General features: G+C 24.5%; 1 protein-coding gene across 1 annotated transcript; it reads right to left on the bottom strand.

Annotated features, from left to right (window-relative positions):
• Window positions 1–2964: 2964 nt before the first annotated feature.
• LOC105362614 (nose resistant to fluoxetine protein 6) lies at window positions 2965–21368 on the bottom strand. The gene is made up of 11 exons (XM_011500089.1): window positions 20977–21368; window positions 12880–13091; window positions 12386–12603; window positions 11836–11927; window positions 11422–11615; window positions 7231–7397; window positions 6478–6646; window positions 6194–6393; window positions 5422–5554; window positions 4897–5086; window positions 2965–3879 (listed from the first exon to the last, which is right to left on the bottom strand). The coding sequence occupies exons 1-11, from the start codon at window positions 21182–21184 to the stop codon at window positions 3377–3379; spliced, it is 2286 nt and encodes a 761-aa protein (XP_011498391.1). The 5' UTR covers window positions 21185–21368; the 3' UTR covers window positions 2965–3376.
• Window positions 21369–22352: the final 984 nt, after the last annotated feature.

Here is a 22352-nt window from a genome sequence, read left to right as displayed (position 1 = left end):
ATTGAGAATTGGCCGTTTTGTGACGTTTTATTAATAAATTTATTGCATCACTATTGTTTTATCGAGTAAAGATGATTTAGCATAAAAACGTATTATGTTCAAAATTTCAGTTATTTTATGAAATTATTGATATTATAAAATAACCTTCAATTAATTGTTTGGTTCAATCAACGAAAGTAATTAACTGTTATAAATAAGTAATTATTTTTCTTATTTATTATGTATTTGATACGCATTAATGCAAATACTTATCCATAAACGTAATTATGAAAGAATGTTTTGATTGTTTATGGAATGGAGGGTTTAAATTTAATTCTTCTCTGTATTTTATTGATTAAACTTTATTAATTAAATATAATGATATACAATTTCGATGTTTTTCTCATAAAATGGTTTTTAAATATCATTGGAAAAAATTTAAATTGCATATTTAATTTTATATGATTCGTATAAGTCGATAATAATATACGATCGTTATAAAATTTCATATAATTTCATTGTAATTACTCTAACAAAGTTAAATCAATACTTTTACCACATTAAAACTCAACACCAATTAAATTTTACTAGTTAGTATATGCTAAGAAATACAAAGATTATTTTATAGATATAATTATTAATATAATTGTTAATACATGATTTTTGAGATTTTAAGTTATTTGTGAGAGAGAAGTACAGAGAAGGCCCGTTGCTCTGAGAATGTAGGTTTTACATTTAATAATTATTTATATTTGTTCACAATAATTTAACTTAAAAAATTTCATACTCAAAATTGAATGAGAAAAGAAATAAAGGAAGGATTATATTTATAAATTTGAGTAAACTTCTTATGTCCACAATAAATAGTTTATATTATTTTTTTCTTTTTTTTTTTATAATTGATTTTTTTATAATTTTTTTTATAATTTTTTTCTAATTTTTTTTATATTAATTAATTTTTATAATTTATAATTTTTATAATTTTTTATAATTTTTTTTATAATTTTTATAATTTTTTATAATTTTTTTTATAATTTTTATAATTTAAAAATTTTTATAATGTTTGTGTAATTTATATAATTCGTACAAATATACATATTAATTATTTACCGACATAATTATTGTTCTTTTCTTATCCATTCGTTGTATGTCGATACAAAGAAGTTTTAAATTAATTCTAAAAAATTTATTATACATAATACGCTCGTACTTTAACCATTTATATCAAAATTTTTGTTTATTAAAAATGATTTCGAGCTTACTTAAGATAAAATAAATAAATAAATCAATTTCACAATATTTACATAAACAAATACAAATATTAAAATATCACTTATAAATATAAAATGATCTTTACGTTAAACTAACGGATTAAATATAAGTGTAAATTAAATGTGAATATTATGATTTTTCTATTATATATAAGCATGAAGTCGTATTAAAATAAAATAAATGGTTCCCGTAATTATATAAAAATTTACACATGTATAAATTTTAAATATGATTTGCTCGAAATTACTTATATAGTAAAATTACGACAAAGAAATTATTATAAGTATATATATATATATATATATATATATTGTGAATATAACGATTATTTAGTATTTCCATTCGTAAAGTGTATTGATAATAGAGTCTTGCCAAATAAATTGTCAATACAGTATTTGATTTTACAAATTTATCTTTAATACAGGTTAGTTTTCTTTTTATGTTAATGTGAAAAAGGAATAAGATATTTTAACATGATAGACAAACAAAAAATTAATATGATTTGCTTTATTGTGGATCAGTAACATATTTTTAATCAATGTTGGATTAATGAGTATATATACAAAAGTCTTGCGCTTCAAAGTTATTTTTAGCTGATGATTTATATGTCAGATGATTTTACATCCACTTATTTACCAAATAAGTTTTTGCTTTATTTTGTGAAATTTCATTCACAGTTTAAATTAAAATACAACATGTATAGTTGGTAGAAAAATTCAAGCGACCAATTTACTTCCCGTTATTAATATTTGAAATAAATGTTTTTAAAAATATAGAATTATAAAAATATAGAAAATGTAAAAAAATGATTTCATTTCATTTTTGAAAGTGATAGAAATTTTAAATAAGAAAGCACAAATTTGTTATTAAATAATTTTTTTTTTTTTTTCAATATAGCTCGAAAACGAAATGAATTTTCATCATTAACATTAGCTTTATTATTATGTTAATAATCTTAAAAGGTAATTATTGAGATCATATGAGATATTTATCTACTTGCTTAATTATTTATTATTAATAAAGTATTAATAATTAGTTTGATGTTTCATGCAATTGACTCGAGCGATTGAATGTTAAAGTTTCAACATAAATTATCATTGTTTGCACAAATTTAACTTCATTAAGATTTAGATTTATCTTTTTGTAATATATTATAATCATTGGATAAGTGATTTAATATATTGATTCTTTATTTATTATGCGCCATCGCATAATATTACTTTAATAATTTAATTGAACTTAAATAATTTGTGTTATTTATAAAGCATGCAAATAAAAGAATGTGATTCGATGGTCTTAAATATATAATTAATATTAAGTATAAATTCAATAGATTCCGAACGACTGTCAAATAATCAAATAAATTATTGAATGGAAGTGCTCGTGAAAAATTAACGGAAAATATCTGAAATTGCAAACAAAAGCCATTAGTTTTTATAAGCCATTCGATTTAAGGTGAGACATAAAATTAACAATTTGAAATGTTTGTGTAATACATCATTGAAAATATGTAATTAAATCATAAGTGGATTGATTTTTCAACAACGAGTAAGCATAAGCAAACGAACAAAAACGAACAAAACAAAAAAACAAAAAAAAAACAAAAAAAAAAAAACAAAAAAAAAATTAAAAACAAAAAAAATTTACATTGTTACAATGATTCAGATGTCGTTTATTTGAATTCGCGTTGAATACAAAATTATTTTTTATCTATTTACGCATAATTAATAGTAATAAATATCATAATAATGTAGAGTGAAAATTTCGTGTAATTTAGATTTTGTAGAAAATTTTTGAAGAATATTACAGCAGACGCATACAGTATGCTTGTAAAAAGTCACGTATTTGTCCTCGAATGATAAAGAAAAATGAATGAAAATTACTTTGCGTTTCATAACCGTTTGATATTGGCATTTATTATCATATCTGCTCTTACTTCATTTGTAAAATTGGCTCTGCAGCATAACGAACGAGCAACGTGTCTTAATAGACAAGATCTCGATAGATTCCAATTGGATTTCACTAGTGAATGTTGCTCTCCTTCTATCTATACACAATAAACTCAAGCTCATTCATGCACTTATGATCTACATAATACTATCGATGCAGCACCAGAGAAGAAAAGCTAAAGTAAATAATAAGGACGGGTGGGGGTAAACGATCCACAATCATTCAAATTGTCTCGAGATTCGATTATCTTCCCAGCGGTCGCTGTCTGAATGTCCAGGTCGTACACGGAGCAGGAATTTTTACTAATGGCATAAACGCTATTAACGCTACTTGTACTCGAATTATTAATGTCCTCGCTCGACCTGCAAATGCCCTCGCCCGAGTTCGTCGAGCCGAAAATCAGTTCTGTCTTATCCTTGGATCTTCCGGGCGTCAGGATCAGTCGCGTTAAGATCATAAAGGGCATCTCGAAGCAGCAGCTGAGGGAGAGCGATAGGAACATTGTTAAGCAGAGATTCCCGAAGAAGGCGTGTAGGGCACTGAATGTCGACAATCTCCCGGGTGTGCGAACACTTCCGATATTGTAGAGCAGCACGATATAGTGGCTGAGGTAGGCGCTGTACGTGAGCTTTGACAAAGGTATCCAGGCACGCCAGCATAGGAAGGCATTGAGAGGTCCTGAAATTCATCACCGACATATGTATTTCACTTTGTCTTTCATTTTATTAGAGTCAATTTGCGGCGCTTATCGACTTTGGCGCTTTACTTCTTTCGAAAGCTTTCAACATCGAGGCGAACAGTACATAACCGACATCGTAGCAAATATTATTCGTTATACGTTGCATTCAAATTTTACTCTATGATTTTATCAATTATTATTATTATTATTATTATTATTATTATTATTATTACTACTATATTATTATTATTATTATTATTATTATTATTATTATTATTATTAGGTAGCATCGTTAAGGCCAATTTATTCGCAGTTGAACATCAATGTCAATGATAAAGCGAGTGTTCGCGGGGGCGAAAAATGCAGTTTTGAAAAGAAAAAAATTTCTTATTTGGGAGAGGGGCGGCGGCGGCGGCGGCGGCGGTAATATTTTAATACGATGTTTTTCGCGGGTTACGAATTTTTATTCTACATCATACAACTTCTTGACTCTTCGATAAAATTAATTCTTCGACGCTGTACGCTCGAATGTCTACTTAATGCATCATCGGGAGCAGACGAAATGTCCGTAGTCAAATAGCTATTAGTCAAAGAATTATTATATATGTCAAGAGGTATATAAATATAAAATATCTGATTTATTTATAAATATCGATGTAGTGACTGGACCAAATTAATGCCAAAGCAATTAAAGCATATTACGAGTTGAAAAAGATACGTAAAATTAATAAGAATGATAAATAACGATTGATACGACGTAAAAAACAAATTGCTTACTAACTAAACAAACGACTATATAAAAAATAATAAAAAATTATTGATTACTATTGTTATGATATATTAGAGATAGAGATTGAGTTACAATGAAACACATTTACATGGGAATAGTATTAAAAATTTTTTAATATTAATCGAATGAAATGAGAAAGAAGGGAGGAACGAATGTAGCGATAATAATTATTACACAATATTTCTATAAATATGTATCTTAATTGCATTATTATCCTCACTCTTACCTGCATATCCATTCACGCAGACAAATATGATCCAGGAAACAGACAACGTGAAGATGTGTCTATGTAAGCCCGCGTAAAAGCTCGCTTCCCATTTGTTGTAAGGATGATTATTGAAATACATTCCACGTGGTCCTAAAATTGCTGATATTCCCGCTGTTATAGCTATCAACCAACCGCATATAATATAAATCTGGACAGAATTTATTGCTCAAAATTATGTCATTTAAATAAGCAGAGATCATTTGCTTTTAAATTTGCATTTGCATTTGCATTCTTGGTTAACGAATATTGACAATTAGTTTGAGTTAAAAGTTTAAGCTAAAATTACCCTTTGAACGATAAGTTGATATATATATATATATATATATATATAAACTGTTCAAACATTCATTTCTTACGAATGTTTAAACAAATAATTAAATTACTTAATTATTAATGAAATGCATTCTCTTTACAACAAAATAATATTTAATATTTTCTTAATACAGACGACAATTATACATGGATATAGGAGGTGAAACTTACCGTAGAAATTCTTATTTTGTAATGTTTCGTTTTGAACAAAAGATAACCAAAAGAAAGTCCAATTATGTAAGGTCCAGCTCTCGCATAAACTCTGGTGTAAATTTGCAAATACACATTTGTCACATCTTGCATACTGGAATGTATAGAGGAAGTTTGGTGTTGGTGAAAAAAAAACTTTCTAAGATAAAACTGTAGAAACATGTATTAAAAAAAAAAATAATAAAAAATATTATTTCTTTATTTCATATATTTTAAATGTAAATAGAAGGTAAAAAGAAAAACATGCAAATTGGAATCAATATAGCGATGATTGAAAATGATAATATTTTACCTAATTAGACTAGAATAATAAGATTGATATAAATTGATCGGTGAGCCAATTCTTATACGTTAATTAATAGTTATAAAATGAAAAAAAAACAAAAAAACAAAAAACAATGATAAAAAAAAATGATATAAAATGAAAACAAAATTTATATTTCCTTCGAAAATCGTAAAAACAAATCAGGTTAATCATATGAGTAAAAAATATATAAAATTTTTACGATGTTAATTTATATTAAAAGCTTTTAATGCTCAACCGAAAGTATTATTATTAAAACTTTTATCTATATATATATATATATATATATTTCGTTGTCTAGTTTTATATATATTTGAATAATTAAATAATTTTATACACCATTAAATATTTTTTTATACACTACTCATAATTTTATGTATATTAAAATTTTTAATTATTCGAATATTTTAACGTGCATATTCTGTGTACCTTTTGTAATACAGCATTGTTCCAGTTAATTTAAGAAAAAACGTTACGAAAAATGGTATCAGTACTGATAAAATGATTCCAGTAATCGCTATAATCCAAAATAATGCTCCTTTATTGCTTTTAAGCATTGGATAAAGAAAAATGGGTGAAATCCATAACAGCTGCATATCAACGGATAGATACCAACTTTGTGACATGCACTGCAATAAAAAGAATACGGTTTGGTTCTTTTATCTTTACCTCGCTGTGCTGACGCACAGATAAATAATTATTTTATAGCTTACAATATTGCTAATGTTGACATAATTATTTATATAGAGAAGATTTGTCCACCAATTGGCACGGCAATCTAATTTATTGCTGTGTATCCAGATATTCCATCGAGGTCCAGAGCCAAGTTTTTCAAATAACGTCGAATAAAAGCCAATTACAATTGCGTATGCTGGCGTTAATCTGAAAGAAATACATAATAATAATAGACCAATATAGTTCATATGTATTTGGGATTTGATATCGATGTAGCTTATTCTTTTTTATCTTTTGAATATATTATTTATGTGATTCTTACTTATCTAATTCAATGCATAATGGTTAAAAACAAAAAAGAAAAAAGAAAAAAAGAAAGTAATATTTGAAATAAAATAAGTTATTATAGATATTATATATACGCGATAATGAAATATTATATAATTATAATTATCATGTTCGTATTAGTTGAATATTGGAAAAATATAACAAAATGAATTTTAATAAACTTGTCATTAAGTCATTAAGAATAAGAAAATTTGATAATATGATATGTAAAACCTTAAACTTTTACAGAATTTTCAAGTTTTTCAAATATAAAATATTTAAATTTATAACTCGTAGACGGACAGTTTAGATTTTTTGTGTGTCATATTTTGAAAAAGAGTCCCGAGAATTATTATACAAGTCTATTAAAAAAATTTGATTTGAATTTTATTATAACACGAGCACTGCATTGGCCGCCATACAATTTCATAAAACGAATAAAATTTCGTGAATGCTTTTCGTACCTGAAATAGCGATTGAGATACAGATTGAAGACATTAACCGATGAATTAGCTTCCTTAGTACTTTTGGCTAATGACGTGTAAGCCAATAAAATGCCGCTAAGTAGGAAAAATGTGTCGGTGATGATATTGCCGTTTAAGACGAGCAGCGAACTCCAATCCTCGTGTAACTACATACAAGTATCATTCATGTACGTTTGTCATTTTTGTCGATACAATGTATTAATACATGCTCCAAATGAAATTGATAACGACACATTTATTGCATAACCATAACGACGCATCGTCATCTCTTTTTAAATAAATCATGAGAGTTGATGTTTAGACACGTTATAACGATAATTAAAAAGAGATATGGTCCTTGCGCTTTTATCGTGCTTTACACCAAATCATACAGAAATTATTGTTATTATATGCAATTGCGTTATAAAATGATGCGCGCAGTTCAGTGACGCGCTGTTATCGTTAGAATTCGATTAGCCGAGTTTGCGGTATTCACACATATAACTTTCTTGTGTACTAGAGCAACTATTTATATACGACGTTATTAACAACCGAATTACTTAATGAAGACATTTTTTACATTCACAAGCAATTAATTGTACGTTAATATTATCTATAAGTGACAAAAAAAGTCGTTTTACAAGTTGTTTTCTTAATAAATTTTACAGAACTTAAAAATATCAAAGTGCATGTATTTTTTCATGGCCAGACAAATATTTAATATAACATAAGTGTTAGTATTTCAATATTTTTATTAATTTTTTTTATCTCAAATCATAAGTATTTATTAAATAAATGAGAATAACTTGTTACCTTGCCATTGATAATCGTTCATTTTCAATTTCATTAGGAAAGAAGAATATTTTATTGTAAAATCAATATAATGCTACGCCAAATAATTATATTTTAAACAAATAATTACTTCGTTTTCTAATCTATTAAAATACTTTCAAAATTTCATAAGCACTTTTTTGTTTTTTTTTTTGGTAAATTAATTAAATAGTGTGCACCGGTCATGTACTATCGTGTTACTTAATTTTAATTCCTTATCATATGCCATTATAGAATTTTTGTTGGGATTGGGTATCTTAACTATTAACTTGAGCATTTGAAATTTATGAAATTTAATATCACAATTTTACGATATATCGAATAGTAAAATTAAAATTAAATTTAAGATTTCTGTCCATGAAAAAATAATTATTAATACATAATTATATGTGATGCGTATGAATTTTGAGCGGAGGATATATAACTTTAAATTTATAGTTTTAAATTCATTGAAATTAAATTGATTGGATTATTACGTTAGATAGTTCATTGTAATCTCTCAATTTAAGTAATGAACGATACAAGTAATTATTACTCAAATTCTATTTTAAACGAGTACACAATTCTAGTCAGTTTTCATAAATTTTGTGTAATATTCCATTCCAGACAATAACAAATATATAATAATATTATATGTTACTTATTAAATCGAAATTTCTGCTCATTGCGTATAAGAACAGAGAAAGATTAAATTCGTAATTACCTAGTGGACACTGAACATTAAGATATCACATGTAATAAGAAAAATTAATTTTCTTCTTTTTTTTTTTAATAGGAAAACTTTGCTATTGTTATAGATATATTTGAACTGAACTATATTATTTATTGAAAGTTTTTATTCTATTAATTTAAGTTCGTATAAAAATTCCGTATAATGATTATGTTTATTTGTTCGTACTGACAAATATATTCTCAATATAAGAACGATCAATAATAAAATACCAGATTAATATTTTATGTAAAAAAATAAAAAAATCAGTACACTATTTTACGATATATTCATTTTTAAAAAAAGTTAATAATTTTAATTTAGATTTAATGTAAGAATTTGAAAAACCATTTGCTTCCTACGATTTTTTAAAACTCAAAAGGATAGTTTGATAAAAACAACGTAATTTATAATAAATCAGTTTTTAAAAAGGAAAACTTATGTATTGTAATGATAATATGATATATATATATATATATATATATATATATATATATATATATATATGAATGAGTGTGCATGTATGTGTTTATGTAAAAAAATTTAAAAATTATGACAATCACAAGCACATTAGAATGAATTTGTTTCTAAATTTGAATATTTTTATTATATTTTCTCATTTTCGCGCTTTTGATCATAGATATTTGAAGTAATTTTTCATGTCCTCGATCTTCTTAACTTAACAGTTTTATAAGATATTATCAGTTAAAAATATTTGCAATCGTATATAAAATTACAGTTATAAAAACGACTTCTTGCAAAATAATTTACCAATGCGTGATATTTCTTTTTTCATAATTATATTTTACATGTATAATATAGAATTTATATTACTACATGAGTAATTCTTTTGTTTAAAAAATTACTTCGTTCCCTACTAAATTTCTCACTCTTTATTTTCTTTTTAATAATTTTCAATCGTTGAATTATATTTTTGAAGAAATAGAATTGGTTTTTGGATAAAAATATTATAAGAAAACGTTATTAAATATTTTAAAACAATAGACAAATAAAGCGTTCAGCAAGGTTTAATAAAAATCACTTATTTATATATAAAAAAAAAAAATTTCTCAATTTTTATCTGATTTGTTAATACTTTTATAAATATTGATAGTAAAATAATATGCCATAAGGACCAGAGCCGATTGAATAATTCTTATCATCTTTTTAAACAAAAGTTTTCTTATTATAAGCCTAAGAATTCTACATTATAGCAGATGTAAAAAGAATTTCTTGTTCAAATTTTCTTTTGATTATTATTGGTATTAAGACGTAATATTCACGTGAATATGTCTATTCGACTATTCTATTTACTTAATCTCAAAATAAACGTTTACGACTCTTATCTGCTTTAAAATCAAATTAAGAAGTTAAAAATCATTATACGATTCTTTCTAATAATACGTAGTTGTTGCGATTGCCTTTAACCTTCTAAGTGATTTTTATAACAAGTAAACGATAATATATTGATAAAGTTTCGTAAAATCACAGCCTTTGCTATATGCGTCATGTATTATATATTATAATGGAATAATCAGTCATGTTAGGCGCTCTTTAAACAAAATATTATTATGCACGTTCGCGTGAGTGCGTATTTATTGATTTTCTCGTTATTGACCTGATTTTGTAAAATAAGTACTTTTTTTTTTTTTTTTTTTTTTTTTTTTTTTTTTTTTTTTTTTTTTTAAGAAGAGCAAAAAACTTTACAAATATTTATCTTCCATTACACAATTGAAAAACATATAATTTTATATGCTATAGATGAAAAATATAAATGTCATTTCCTATTGAATTCTAAGCTGCTTTATCTTATTTCATTTATTACGTGGAAGGTTTCATTGACTGCTTTTGATAGAGAAAACATTAGGATGAAACGAGAAATAAATAACGAGATTGTTCATTAAATTAAAATGTTTCTTTTGTATTTGTTAATTAGATTTATCAAAATCATAAGGGTAACTATTATATTCTTATATTTTACTATAGCAATATACGACTTGGCTATTTATAAAGTTTGAATAATTATATGAACTTGGATTTGTTGATAAAGAGAAAAAGAATCGATCTCGATATAAAAATATAATATTATACTAATCAAATGCAATAAATAAATATGATAATATATATATATATATATATATAAGTATAAATGAAGTAAATAAAAGTAAATATAAAGTAAATTATAATAATAAAATTATAAATAAATGTCAGTTTTTAGCAAAATCATTAAGTATTAGAAAATATTGTTCATTACATTAACTGATCATATAGAATGTTAAGAATATAAATTAAGTAATATATAACAAAAAATGAAAATGTTGAGAAATATGGAATAGCAACATTTTACAGTAGATTTAGTAAAGTAAGTGAAGGATTAAAAGAAAAAAAAATCTTTATGTTTATTTGATATATTCTTAAAGGCGTAAGAAACTTGAAAAAAAAAAAAAAAAAAAATGTTCTAAAATTTATGTTTAAAAGTTCCATTGCATTTTTGAGAAATGTAATCGTAAAATTTTATCCTATTTATTCAATTAAATTAAATGACAATTAGACAATTGCATTTCTATACTCTTAATACTTCAATTGTAAACTTAATGCTAATATAGATAGTATCGGTAAGCAAGAAATGTATATTAACAATAAATATATACCTTTGGAATACGGCTGCGATCCATTTTCACTCCCACTGCTTCCGTATAGAACGTGTGTCCATATACAATCCAGCAGATACTGATATAACGCAGTCCATCGAGGCAACCAATCATATCCCTCGATCTCTCGGTGCTTAGTAAATTTTTCCCATTCGAATAAAGTGAAAATGATATGAGATAACTATGTTTGACATCTGACGGCAAAATGAAAACGACAAAGGTTTAATATAGTAATTGCAAGCTTAAACGTCTGCTTATAAATGTAGAAATACAATCACTAATTAGTGCTGACATTATTTTTAAAACTGATGTTTAGAGAGCGTATTTATAAATACGTAATATGTTCTCACTTGGACGATGAAAATGCATCGTTTGATTTGAAAATCCATCGGAACAGCGCGAAGTTATGCGTACCTTTGCACTTTGACTCCTCAGCTTTGCGTTTTGCATAGAGGTCGTAAGTGGTACTAGATATGATTATCGTCAAAAAAGTCAGCAAAACGCCACTGCATAATACAAAAGAAAAAAGTACAGAAGGTTTTAAATTAACGTAAGGCCAAATGGTATTATTATACTTGTATTGATATAAATAATATCTAATCTCACATTTTAGATGATTTTTAATGTTCTATTCTTTTCTCACAGTTTTCATTTTTAATCTTTCTGATCGATAAGTTTCAATTATTATTAATACTATTGTTATTATTATTGTTATTATTGGTATTGTTATTGTTATTATTATTGTTGTTATTAGTATTGTTATTGTTATTGTTATTATTATTGTTGTTATTATTAATAAGAATATTATACTCGCATTAATTGTTATAAAAACAATTTGTTAAGAAATATTTTTGATAAGAAATGCTACTGTTAAATCATTTTATAGTCAGCTGTAAAAATAGCTAATCGATCAAATCTCCTTGCATATAATTCAATTTTAATTTTTGAAAGCACAGTTTCTTACATATAGGACCAGTCGACGATATCAAATTTGTTATTATCCGTAACAACAGTATGGCAGGAATTTGCATTAACACTCACTGCAAAATCTAGCCGACCATCTATTTTGAGAGGATCTAGAGCAAGTTCGAGAGCTTCTGATATCTCCGAGTGATTACAGGTTGATGGCACACACCATGTCCATTCATAATCCACTGAATTATCAGGAACATTTTTTAAATTCTAAAACGTGACCATATACATTTTTTTTTTTTTTACATTTACTCGAATCTCTCCATAAATAACCATCTATTTCCAACAGATTCTTTAATCCAAAATTAAAATTTTTAATGTTATGCTATTATTGACTTTTGAAAATTTCAGAAATATAATAATATATTATGATAATTTACAATAATAATTTTATATATTAAGCTTTGCGAGTAAGATATGTTGTCGGTTATTTTTATTTATTTATATTGCAATGTCTGTAGTATTAAAATTTCTTAAATATTTTACCGCAGCCTTAGCGACTTGAAGAAGTAGATCTTTCATATCCAATTCCAAAGATCTTCTCGGACCTTTAAGAATTTCAAATTGCACCGAAGCACTGCAAGCTTGTGCTATAAAATTTTGATCGGTTTTGATTTGTAAACATTCGTCATAATTTCCCAATTGTTGTATGTTACCACTTATTACTCCAGGAGGAATTTTTGCGGACGCATCGTACACTGAAATAATCATTTATTTACTTGATAATGTAGCCTATCATAAGGTAATACTTAGTCGTATAAAATACAGAATGATATTACAAATAATAAAGCAGTTAGTTATTCTAGTTTATTAATAGTAACGCAAAGGTTGATGATAAGAAAACCATTATAACCTGTTATAAATTATATAGCTAAAATTGAAAAGTATTTGTTATTAATGACGTCTAGAATAATTTATGTAATATACGTATTTCACCGAGAATAAGATTAAACAATATTCTATTTATAATAAAAAGCCAATAATTAAACAATACTAGTTGTTTGTTCATAATTCGTCATTTGCATGTACATGTTGTATCCAGTATTGTCATCGAGAAATATATATGAAGATACTCGACTTTTACACAAAGCTTTGCAATCTATACAAACACTTTCAAATATTTATATCATATTTTATTTACCTTCGCATATTCGTAATGCGTAATAGTGGTTACTTTACTTTCTCATTAAAAATAACATTAATAATACTAAAAATAATTCTAAATTAATAAAATCGCAATATTTTAGATATTGACGAATCCTCATCGAACTATAGTCATTAAGGAATATTAGTTTAATTATAAATCAATATTTTATCGTATCAATCCGATATTAAGACATTTATTAGAAATGTGTTAATTACAGAAAGTAATTATAGGTATACGTACAATAAAAACATGTTTTTTTTTTTTTTTTTTTTCTCATAAATAAATGAAAATAATTTCAAATACATTCTATTGGGCTTAAGTAAATATTTATTGTTTTGCAGATATATTAGCATGGAAAAAATCTCATTATTCATTTGTCCAGTTTGATGACTTTCATGTAAATATACTATGAGATTTGTCAAGTAAATCAAACATATGCTAGTAAAGACCTTGACATAACGATTACAATTATCTTTATTACTTCATTCATTGCCATTAGTCATATTTTTCGTTACTTTAGAGTACTTAAATGTATACAAACAACTACGTTAATAAGCATTTAATGCAAAATTTTATATGATCAATTATATTCGAATTTTTCGAAAAAATTGTTTTCATGCTTAAAACGAATAAAATATTTATTTTAATGATTATTGAACGTAATGAGATGAATGATTATTATAAAAATATTAAAAATATTGTAAATTCTTGTAAATCTACTCTCCTAATTCTATCAATGAATGCGTAATATTATCCTTTAATTTTCTTTCTATTTACTTACATTAAAATTATTTTAATTGAAAATATTAATTAGATCATATTGCTAAAACATAAATATTATCAAATTTCTCTTGCTAACAAATTTATATTCTATAGTGCAAAATAACACTTACATAAGTCAAAGCATATTCAATTTTTTGATATTCTAGTGTCAATAAGCCTTCGGAAAGATTCTTGTAAATATTTCATATAGCTTGGGGATTATTTTATTAGAAAAGCTATAATAAATTAACAATGAAATGAAATTATCAAAAAATTATTTCAATATTAGAAAAAATATATATATATGTTTGTTTATATACATTAAGATTTTATTTATAAATATTGAATAGTTTCGTTTGAAGGATTAGGAAATTAATTTATCAAAATCTGCCTCAGAATTTAGTTATAAACAACAATTCAAGAAATCATAATTAACTATTTGCAGGTGAAAATTAGATTGAGTCATAGTATTTGTATCGCGAGTGTAATGAACTTTCCGCGTGGTGATTCTACGCAATGATTTGTAAAAAAAAAAATGCTCGCATGAACGAGATAAATCGACAAAGAGAGAAAGACGCAGAGAAATCGGTGTCGACTTGTGAAATCATCTTCTATGTTTATCAACACTAGGAAGCACGTTATTCTTATGTGACGGTGGTGGGGCGGGGGGAGGGAGGGGGGTGGGGGAGGGAGGAGGATTTATCGGAGAAATGAAATGAACGGGGCTTTGCAAAAAAATCAAACGCCTCGTTGAAAAACCGTTGTACTGAAAGTTATGATGCTATTTCTATGGAGTGAACCAAAGATAAAGGATTTAATCTTTATATATTCAGAAACAATTAATGAATAATGTAAATTAATTTTTTTTAACGTTAATGAATATTTTATTCGTTTTCTTTTAAGACTTAGTTGAAAATTAACTAATGTAGAATAATTATATATTTATAATAATGTATAATAATGTATCTAATTGCAGTGCTCTTTATTTCATTTATTAAATTTTGCGGCAAGATTAAACGCATTTTGAACACAGGTGAAACGAAAATTTTATTTCTTTGTTAAAAATACAAGAAAAGAAAAAAAAAATAGACGCGTTTATGTTATAGGAAATGCTTTTTCTCATTAGCTCAGCTTGGAAATGAATGCATACGCATGTCGCCCTCGTATTTAAAGATTTTAATTTAATAATTTGTATGGAGAATGAATATATTCATTCAATGCAATTTTAAAGTAATATTCTCGAAGGTAAGGGGATAATCTTTTTCATAAACGAAACAATTAACCAATATACTTTATAAATTTATATATCGTCATCATCATATAATCAGAACAAATTTAATATTTCAAATATCGAAAATCAATTGGAAATATATAGATTATAGTACAATTACAACAAATTATATTTATAACCTACTAATTAAAACGCCCTTCGTTTTATTAATTTTATATTAATTAGAAATTTATTGATTACGTAAAATTTTTGTGTTATATTTTTTACTTAGTTTCTTTATTTGATGAAAGAAATTTAAATATCTAACAAGTATTTCAATCATAATTTATGATAAAATAAAATATATTTTTTACGATTTTTTAAAAGTAATTACACGACAAATAATAAGAAAACATGATTAACAAAATTTAGAAATGCATATTTTTATAGATTAAAAGGAAATTTTATAGATGGGACATCTTACAAGTTTTCTTATAAATATTATAATTATATTTCTTAAATATTGTATATTTATGATATTTTTGTAATGAAAAAAAAAATTAATATATAAAGATGAAAAATATGCTTACATAAAATTTAATTAAAAAATTCTATTTTAAAGGATATTAAAGCAACAACAAAAATTTAACATTTCTTAATGTAAAGCATTCTAACGAATAATGAAGTATGTAAGTAAGTAAAATGTACGTAAGTGTATGCATTAGATTTTCATAGATTTTCCTTTAAAAAACAACACAACAATCACTTGTAATATAATTTATATACAAATACCTATTAAGTTATTTAAAAAAAAAAAAAAAAAAAAAATCAAGATAAAACTTGGGCATTATTACAAAAATACTTCGGCCATATTTATTAAATTACGATATTATATATTATTTAATTATAAGCAATTTATAAGTTTTGTTGTTGATGTTCAATTGAATTGCGTTGATATGTATTGAATTAAAGTAAATTGACTATTTAACGAGCAAAAAATAATATTTCAAAGGATCTTTTAAAATAAATGAAATGTGAATTTGGTGAATAAGATACGTGAGCAATACAAACATTAGAGAGGAAAATATATCCTTAGTTCTTTGTCTGAATTAAAAAAAAAAAAAAAAAAAAAAAAAAAAAAATATATATATATATATATATAAACCAAAGAAGAAAGAAAAAGAAAAATGAAAAAATAACAAATAATATAACGGAAATGTATGAGAATTTTAATAGCTTGAGTAAACAATTTAAAATTTTTGCAATTAAATATATAAGGTGACTTATTGATAGTAAATTTGACTTATTTCATGCCAAGAATTTATTATTTAATCTTGTATAAGGTTACAAGTTACGATGAGGTCAATTCTTTTACGTAATTTTGTGGCGTATTGACTGTAATGTCTGGAGATTTATCTAAGAAAATATACGTGCCACGATAGCAATTGATAAGAAAATGCGTTGTCGTTATTACGCTTTCCTATACATTATGTGCTTGATAATATAAATCAAATGTAAATCGTTTTTAAATCAATACAAATGTATGAGATATAATTTTGTATTGACATAACCGAATACTTAAAATGGCGAGTTAAACTTAATTTAACGAATAAAAATTAATTTTTATGCAAAAAAAAAATATATAAGCACAGTTAGATAATAGAATAAATCAGAGGTTAGATTTTATAAAAAATTGACGTATTGCAGATAAAATGCTATCGACTTTAGAATTTAAGTTATAATTTTAATGACACTTGTAATGTATATTGTTTAAGTAAATCTATTATAGCTTAAAACAATATTATAAATAATTTTTATTTACTTGTATTATATATTTTTTAATGTATGCTTTTTAAATAATTTCATTGTAATTTTATGAAATGAATAAGAATTGCTAATGTAAATTCTATGAAATATCCATCGTTTATTATATGTAATATCGAGTAAATTATGTTGAGTTTCCATTATTATTCCTTATTCTTTTTTCTTTTTCTTTTTTTTTTTTTAATCTTTTATTTATATTATCTACAATATAATACACCATAAATATTAAGATTAGAAATTATCTTACCCCAAGACTCCCAAGATATTTAATGTTTTAGGAATTATAAGTAACTCGGCTCTGATGCCTCCTTTTTACATTATTCTAATTAATATGATTGCAATAAAGTTTTGTTGTAAGTAATTGATTAGATTGAATATTTAATCATATGATAAAGGTAGGGATAGAGTAAGTGTTGCTATCTTATATAACATTATATCTGCTAGGACTTTTGCAAAACTTGGAATAAAAGGTAATGTTATTTTATCATTAATGCAACAGAGGAAGAGTTTGTATAGTAAATTCTGGGTCAACGTATTTGTTTATTTACAAATCACCAGCGCTATTGAAGCTTATTTCTGCGTATGTAATTAAATATTGTTTGGTATGTGAAACCTTAAAGCAATTTTATGGATAGAGAGGAGGTACATTGAATCGTGTACGTTATTCACAATCATTGAATGCAATGATTTTACAATTATAATGTGATTTAATAATCCAAGTTTATACATTTTAATTGTGCTTAATGCATATCGTCGAAATATTATTGCTTCCTCTAATTACTTTTCTCTAAAGTCTCTCTGTCATTTATTCAATTACTAGTTAATTATGAAAATTGAATTTTTGTACCAACGTCTTATGTCCTCAATTTATTGCAATAATACCTAGAATTATTATCGCCTTGTCAAAATAATATGTTATAATATTTATAGAAAGAAGTTCATTTTTTATGAATTAGTATTTAAAGTAAATAAAGTAAGATGCAAAATTCTACTTATACTTTTTTTTTTTTTTTAATTATATGGTTAAAATCTTGTTAAATGACAAAGTAATGTCAATTGTTATTGAAACTTAATAATTTTAATAAACATATAAAAATTACTTATTCGTTTTAAGTGTAATATACTATTTAGTGTAATATCAACAACTATTTTTTTTTTTTTTTTTTTTAATGCATTTTAGCTTTTCACCGTAGTTAAACAAATTAATGTGACTGCATATTAACAAATTTTTTTACTGTTTTAAAGCATAAAAGCAAGAGACAATGCCGAAATATACTCGAACGTTATTTGCAAAATATTTTATTTTATTTTATATATATATATATATATATATATATATATATGCGCGCACGCGCTCGTGTGTGTACGGAAATAATTTTTTTTTTTTACAATTTCAATTTTATACGTACAAAATCATTTAATTTATATTCATACGACATGTAATTACATGTCAATTTATTTACTTATATGGTTATAATATATATTCTTTCACAATTATATTTATATAATGTCATACAGTCTCAGTAATATGGTACTTTTAGATAATTTTTATTTCTATACTAAGGCCTCATTATATATATTTGGAAATATATATTAACATTATTAATTATTTTATAATATTTTTTTCCCCAATTATTCATTACATAATTTTTAAGTTAATAATTTAGATTACGAAAAGTTTTTCAAAATAAATCTTGAAAATAAAGTTTATTGATCCTATTTCTAAATATATACCTCGTTATCTTTTGGTCTCATATCATTCTGATACATATTTTTAATAAAGAATTTAAATTTTAAATATTTACATTATATTAATATTTTTGTACATATTTCTTCTACATATATTACAATATTTAATAATATTTAAATAATTAATGAATAAATTAATATTAAATTTCATGTAAATCATGATAGACTTTGCATAATAATTTAAGGAAAATTTCTTTTATATTTTTAGTACCAAAACATTTTTTACACATATTGAATTAATTCTATTTTTAATGAGCTTAATGTATTGTAAGAATCAAAAACATAAAATTGTTTCAATACTAATTTGTAAATCATTATTTGAATAATAAATAATAAATAATAAAACCTAACAGATTTATAGTTTTAGATGGTTTTTATCATGGTATTTTTTTCTACAAATTTAAAAGTTTTTCAATGTTTTATGTTTATAGCAAATAAAATAAAGATAGTAACAAGTATAATTAAATCATACAATCAGACATTTGAAGAACTATTGGATATTAAATTTCTTCATTAGATATATATTGTATTAAATATTATATAAATACAATTAAATATATTAACGCGAAAATATAAAATTGTCATTTACAGTTGTTCGATATATTTATTTTTTCAACATTGTGTTTAATTTTCATAATTTATTAAGTAACAACTTGATTTTTGTTTTTTTTTTATTTTACTTTATTTTTTTTTTTTTTTTTTTTTTTTTTTTTTTTTTTTTTTTTTATTATTATTAAATCTATTTAGAAATATTAACTTAAAAGAATTGTTAAAGTATTTATTTAAAAAATTATAACGAAGTGAAACAATAGCAGATGATATGATATTTATATTTAGAAACTACGTAAAAATTAATATGTTGTGAAAGTGACACGATATAATGTTTTAACTATTATATTAATTTGTATTTTTAAGTAAGTCATACATAAATGATTACATATTCGAGATGCTTTTATGATTAATATTAGGAAAGAAATTTTATTTAATTAATTCATAAACTTATATTATACTTCTTTATATTTATGAAATTTTGTATAAAGTTATCTTACAAAAATTATCTAAACATATCTAATATTTTTTTTTTTTTTTTTTTTTTTTTTTTTTACAAATTAAATTAACTGAAAGTATTCTTACACGATTTTCTTTGTAATATTGTGTCATTGGTATATAATATGGTTTGTTATTTAGCATGAAAAGTTGTTATTTTACATCGATTCATCGAACGTATTAACCGTGTATTTAGCATAAAAAACTTTAGTTTCTACGACGATTTAAGCTTAAAACTGCAATATTTTGTCATATTGATTACATTACAATTACAGAAGAAAATTGCAATTAACATATATTATTAAAAATTCAATTATTTATGGAATAATATGTTAAGTGTTATTTACCATTAATTATATACAATTATTTGTATATGTTAATTCGAATAAAAAATAAATAATATATATATATATATATATATACAATTATCAAATACACATACCTATAACATAGCTTGTTGCTACGATATTTTTCAAATATATATATATATATATACATGCGTAGCCACATGCACGCACGCACACAGACACACCCGAATACATATATATATATATATATATATATATATATTTTTTTTTTTTTTTCATACATACGCGTACTTTAAAATGTGATAGATATAACGTATTTTCAACATTCCAGGTTAAATATTGTTTGCCAGTAATTTATATAATACCTGAATAATAAATTATATCTTAGCGAAGATAGCGATATTATCTTTATTTTAAATTAATTAATTTTTAATTATATGCGCATTAAGTGAAAAATAAAAGACCCAAGCTTTCAATAAATAGAAGTGAAACTTATTATAGCGCAAATTCAGGCGATTAATGAAAAATTGACGCACTTTGCAGAGCCCAAGGATTATACTTGCGCAGTTCCGCGAAGTATATCTTGCTGTCCCTTATGCATTCGTTGGAAGCTCCTTCAGTGGGTGCAAATGGTCTTGCTAGGAGATCCAAGAGAATATTCTCCGGCCGAGAAATTGTAGACACCGCGTCCACGATTTCCCAAGCGAAGATCAAAATGACCAAGGTTCTCCTCCAATGCTTCATTTTTACCTTTTGTCGTATTTCTCTTCACATGCAAAATGCCAATGCAAATGCTTCCAATGCCCAATACCTTAGCAATTACAGTACATTTTGACTTTATTTCTTATCAGATCTTCCTTCTTAAAAATCTCGTCGCAATATTCCCAAACGAATAGATCAATATTTTTTATACTAGAAAAATTAAGTCTGCAGTTAGATCACGTAAGACGTTTGCAGACCACGTGTCCCGTGTCGATATCCCCACGAGTGATTGAGATAACAACGAGGAGCGACAAGACGCAGACTGTCAGCCAACAATAATTGCTCGTTCCTTTATATACATGGCGAGTCGCTGCTGCTGTTGTGTCTTGATAGATGGAAGTAGAGAGCAGAGTTCGGCTACAACGAAAATGAATCGGACCGATCGGTAGATAAATTACGCGCGGTAAGCAATGCATTGTAAGACAAAGAAAAAGTAATGAAAGCAACGATAGTATAAGGCTTTTCATTATAATATAAAGAATTAGTGGCCGAAACGTTGGCCGAACATATTATTGTATCGCGTTACCATTAATATGCCTATAATAGTTTATATATTATCCTTCCATAGGAATTGAAGGATGCAATAATGGAGGAGTTTAAAAGATATTTTTAATTATCATTAGAATGCAGAGCCGATGCGTACGATCAAATCATATAAGTTATTTGCAAAATGGTGTATTGATGTGCTGATGTTAGTTTAGTATCTTTTTGATAAAAACAATACTGATATGCCAATATTGAAAAATCATCACGTTATTACCTGATTATCCATCTGAAATCTGACATAGTATTAATTAAGATTTCCTATAATACTATCGACGGAACATTAATATTGTATTAATTTTTATAATTTTTCATTTTTATACTGCATTTATGTTTCATTTTAAATTGTACGTAATTGAATTAAGAAAAATTGACAATATAGTTTATTTTAATAAATAAATAAAAACACATAAGAAAATATTAAAATTTTTGAAAAATTTATACGATTTATATATTTATTTATACAATATACAATAATTTGGAGATAAAATTATTTTTACAATAAATTATATTCTCGATATATATTTTGTAATAAATCGTTGCTTATAAGCTTTGGAAATTATGAGATTCGAATATTAGATAAAAATTCGAGATTTAGAGCAGGTAG

The sequence above is a fragment of the Ceratosolen solmsi genome, unplaced genomic scaffold, assembly GCF_000503995.2.
Source record: "Ceratosolen solmsi marchali unplaced genomic scaffold, CerSol_1.0 scaffold41, whole genome shotgun sequence".
Taxonomy (NCBI): Eukaryota; Metazoa; Arthropoda; class Insecta; order Hymenoptera; family Agaonidae; genus Ceratosolen; species Ceratosolen solmsi.
This window is presented reverse-complemented; position numbering and strand designations above follow the sequence as displayed.

Bases quoted from the DNA above. Each gene is read 5' to 3' on its own strand.
- LOC105362614 (XM_011500089.1), bottom strand. From the start codon at position 21,184: ATGAAGCATTGGAGGAGAACCTTGGTCATTTTGATCTTCGCTTGGGAA. The intron at 11,928-12,385 runs GTAAGAAACTGT...TGTATTATGCAG, and splicing joins ATCGTCGACTGGTCCTATAT to TGGCGTTTTGCTGACTTTTT. The intron at 6,394-6,477 runs GTAAGCTATAAA...TTTTTATTGCAG, and splicing joins ATGTCAACATTAGCAATATT to TGCATGTCACAAAGTTGGTA.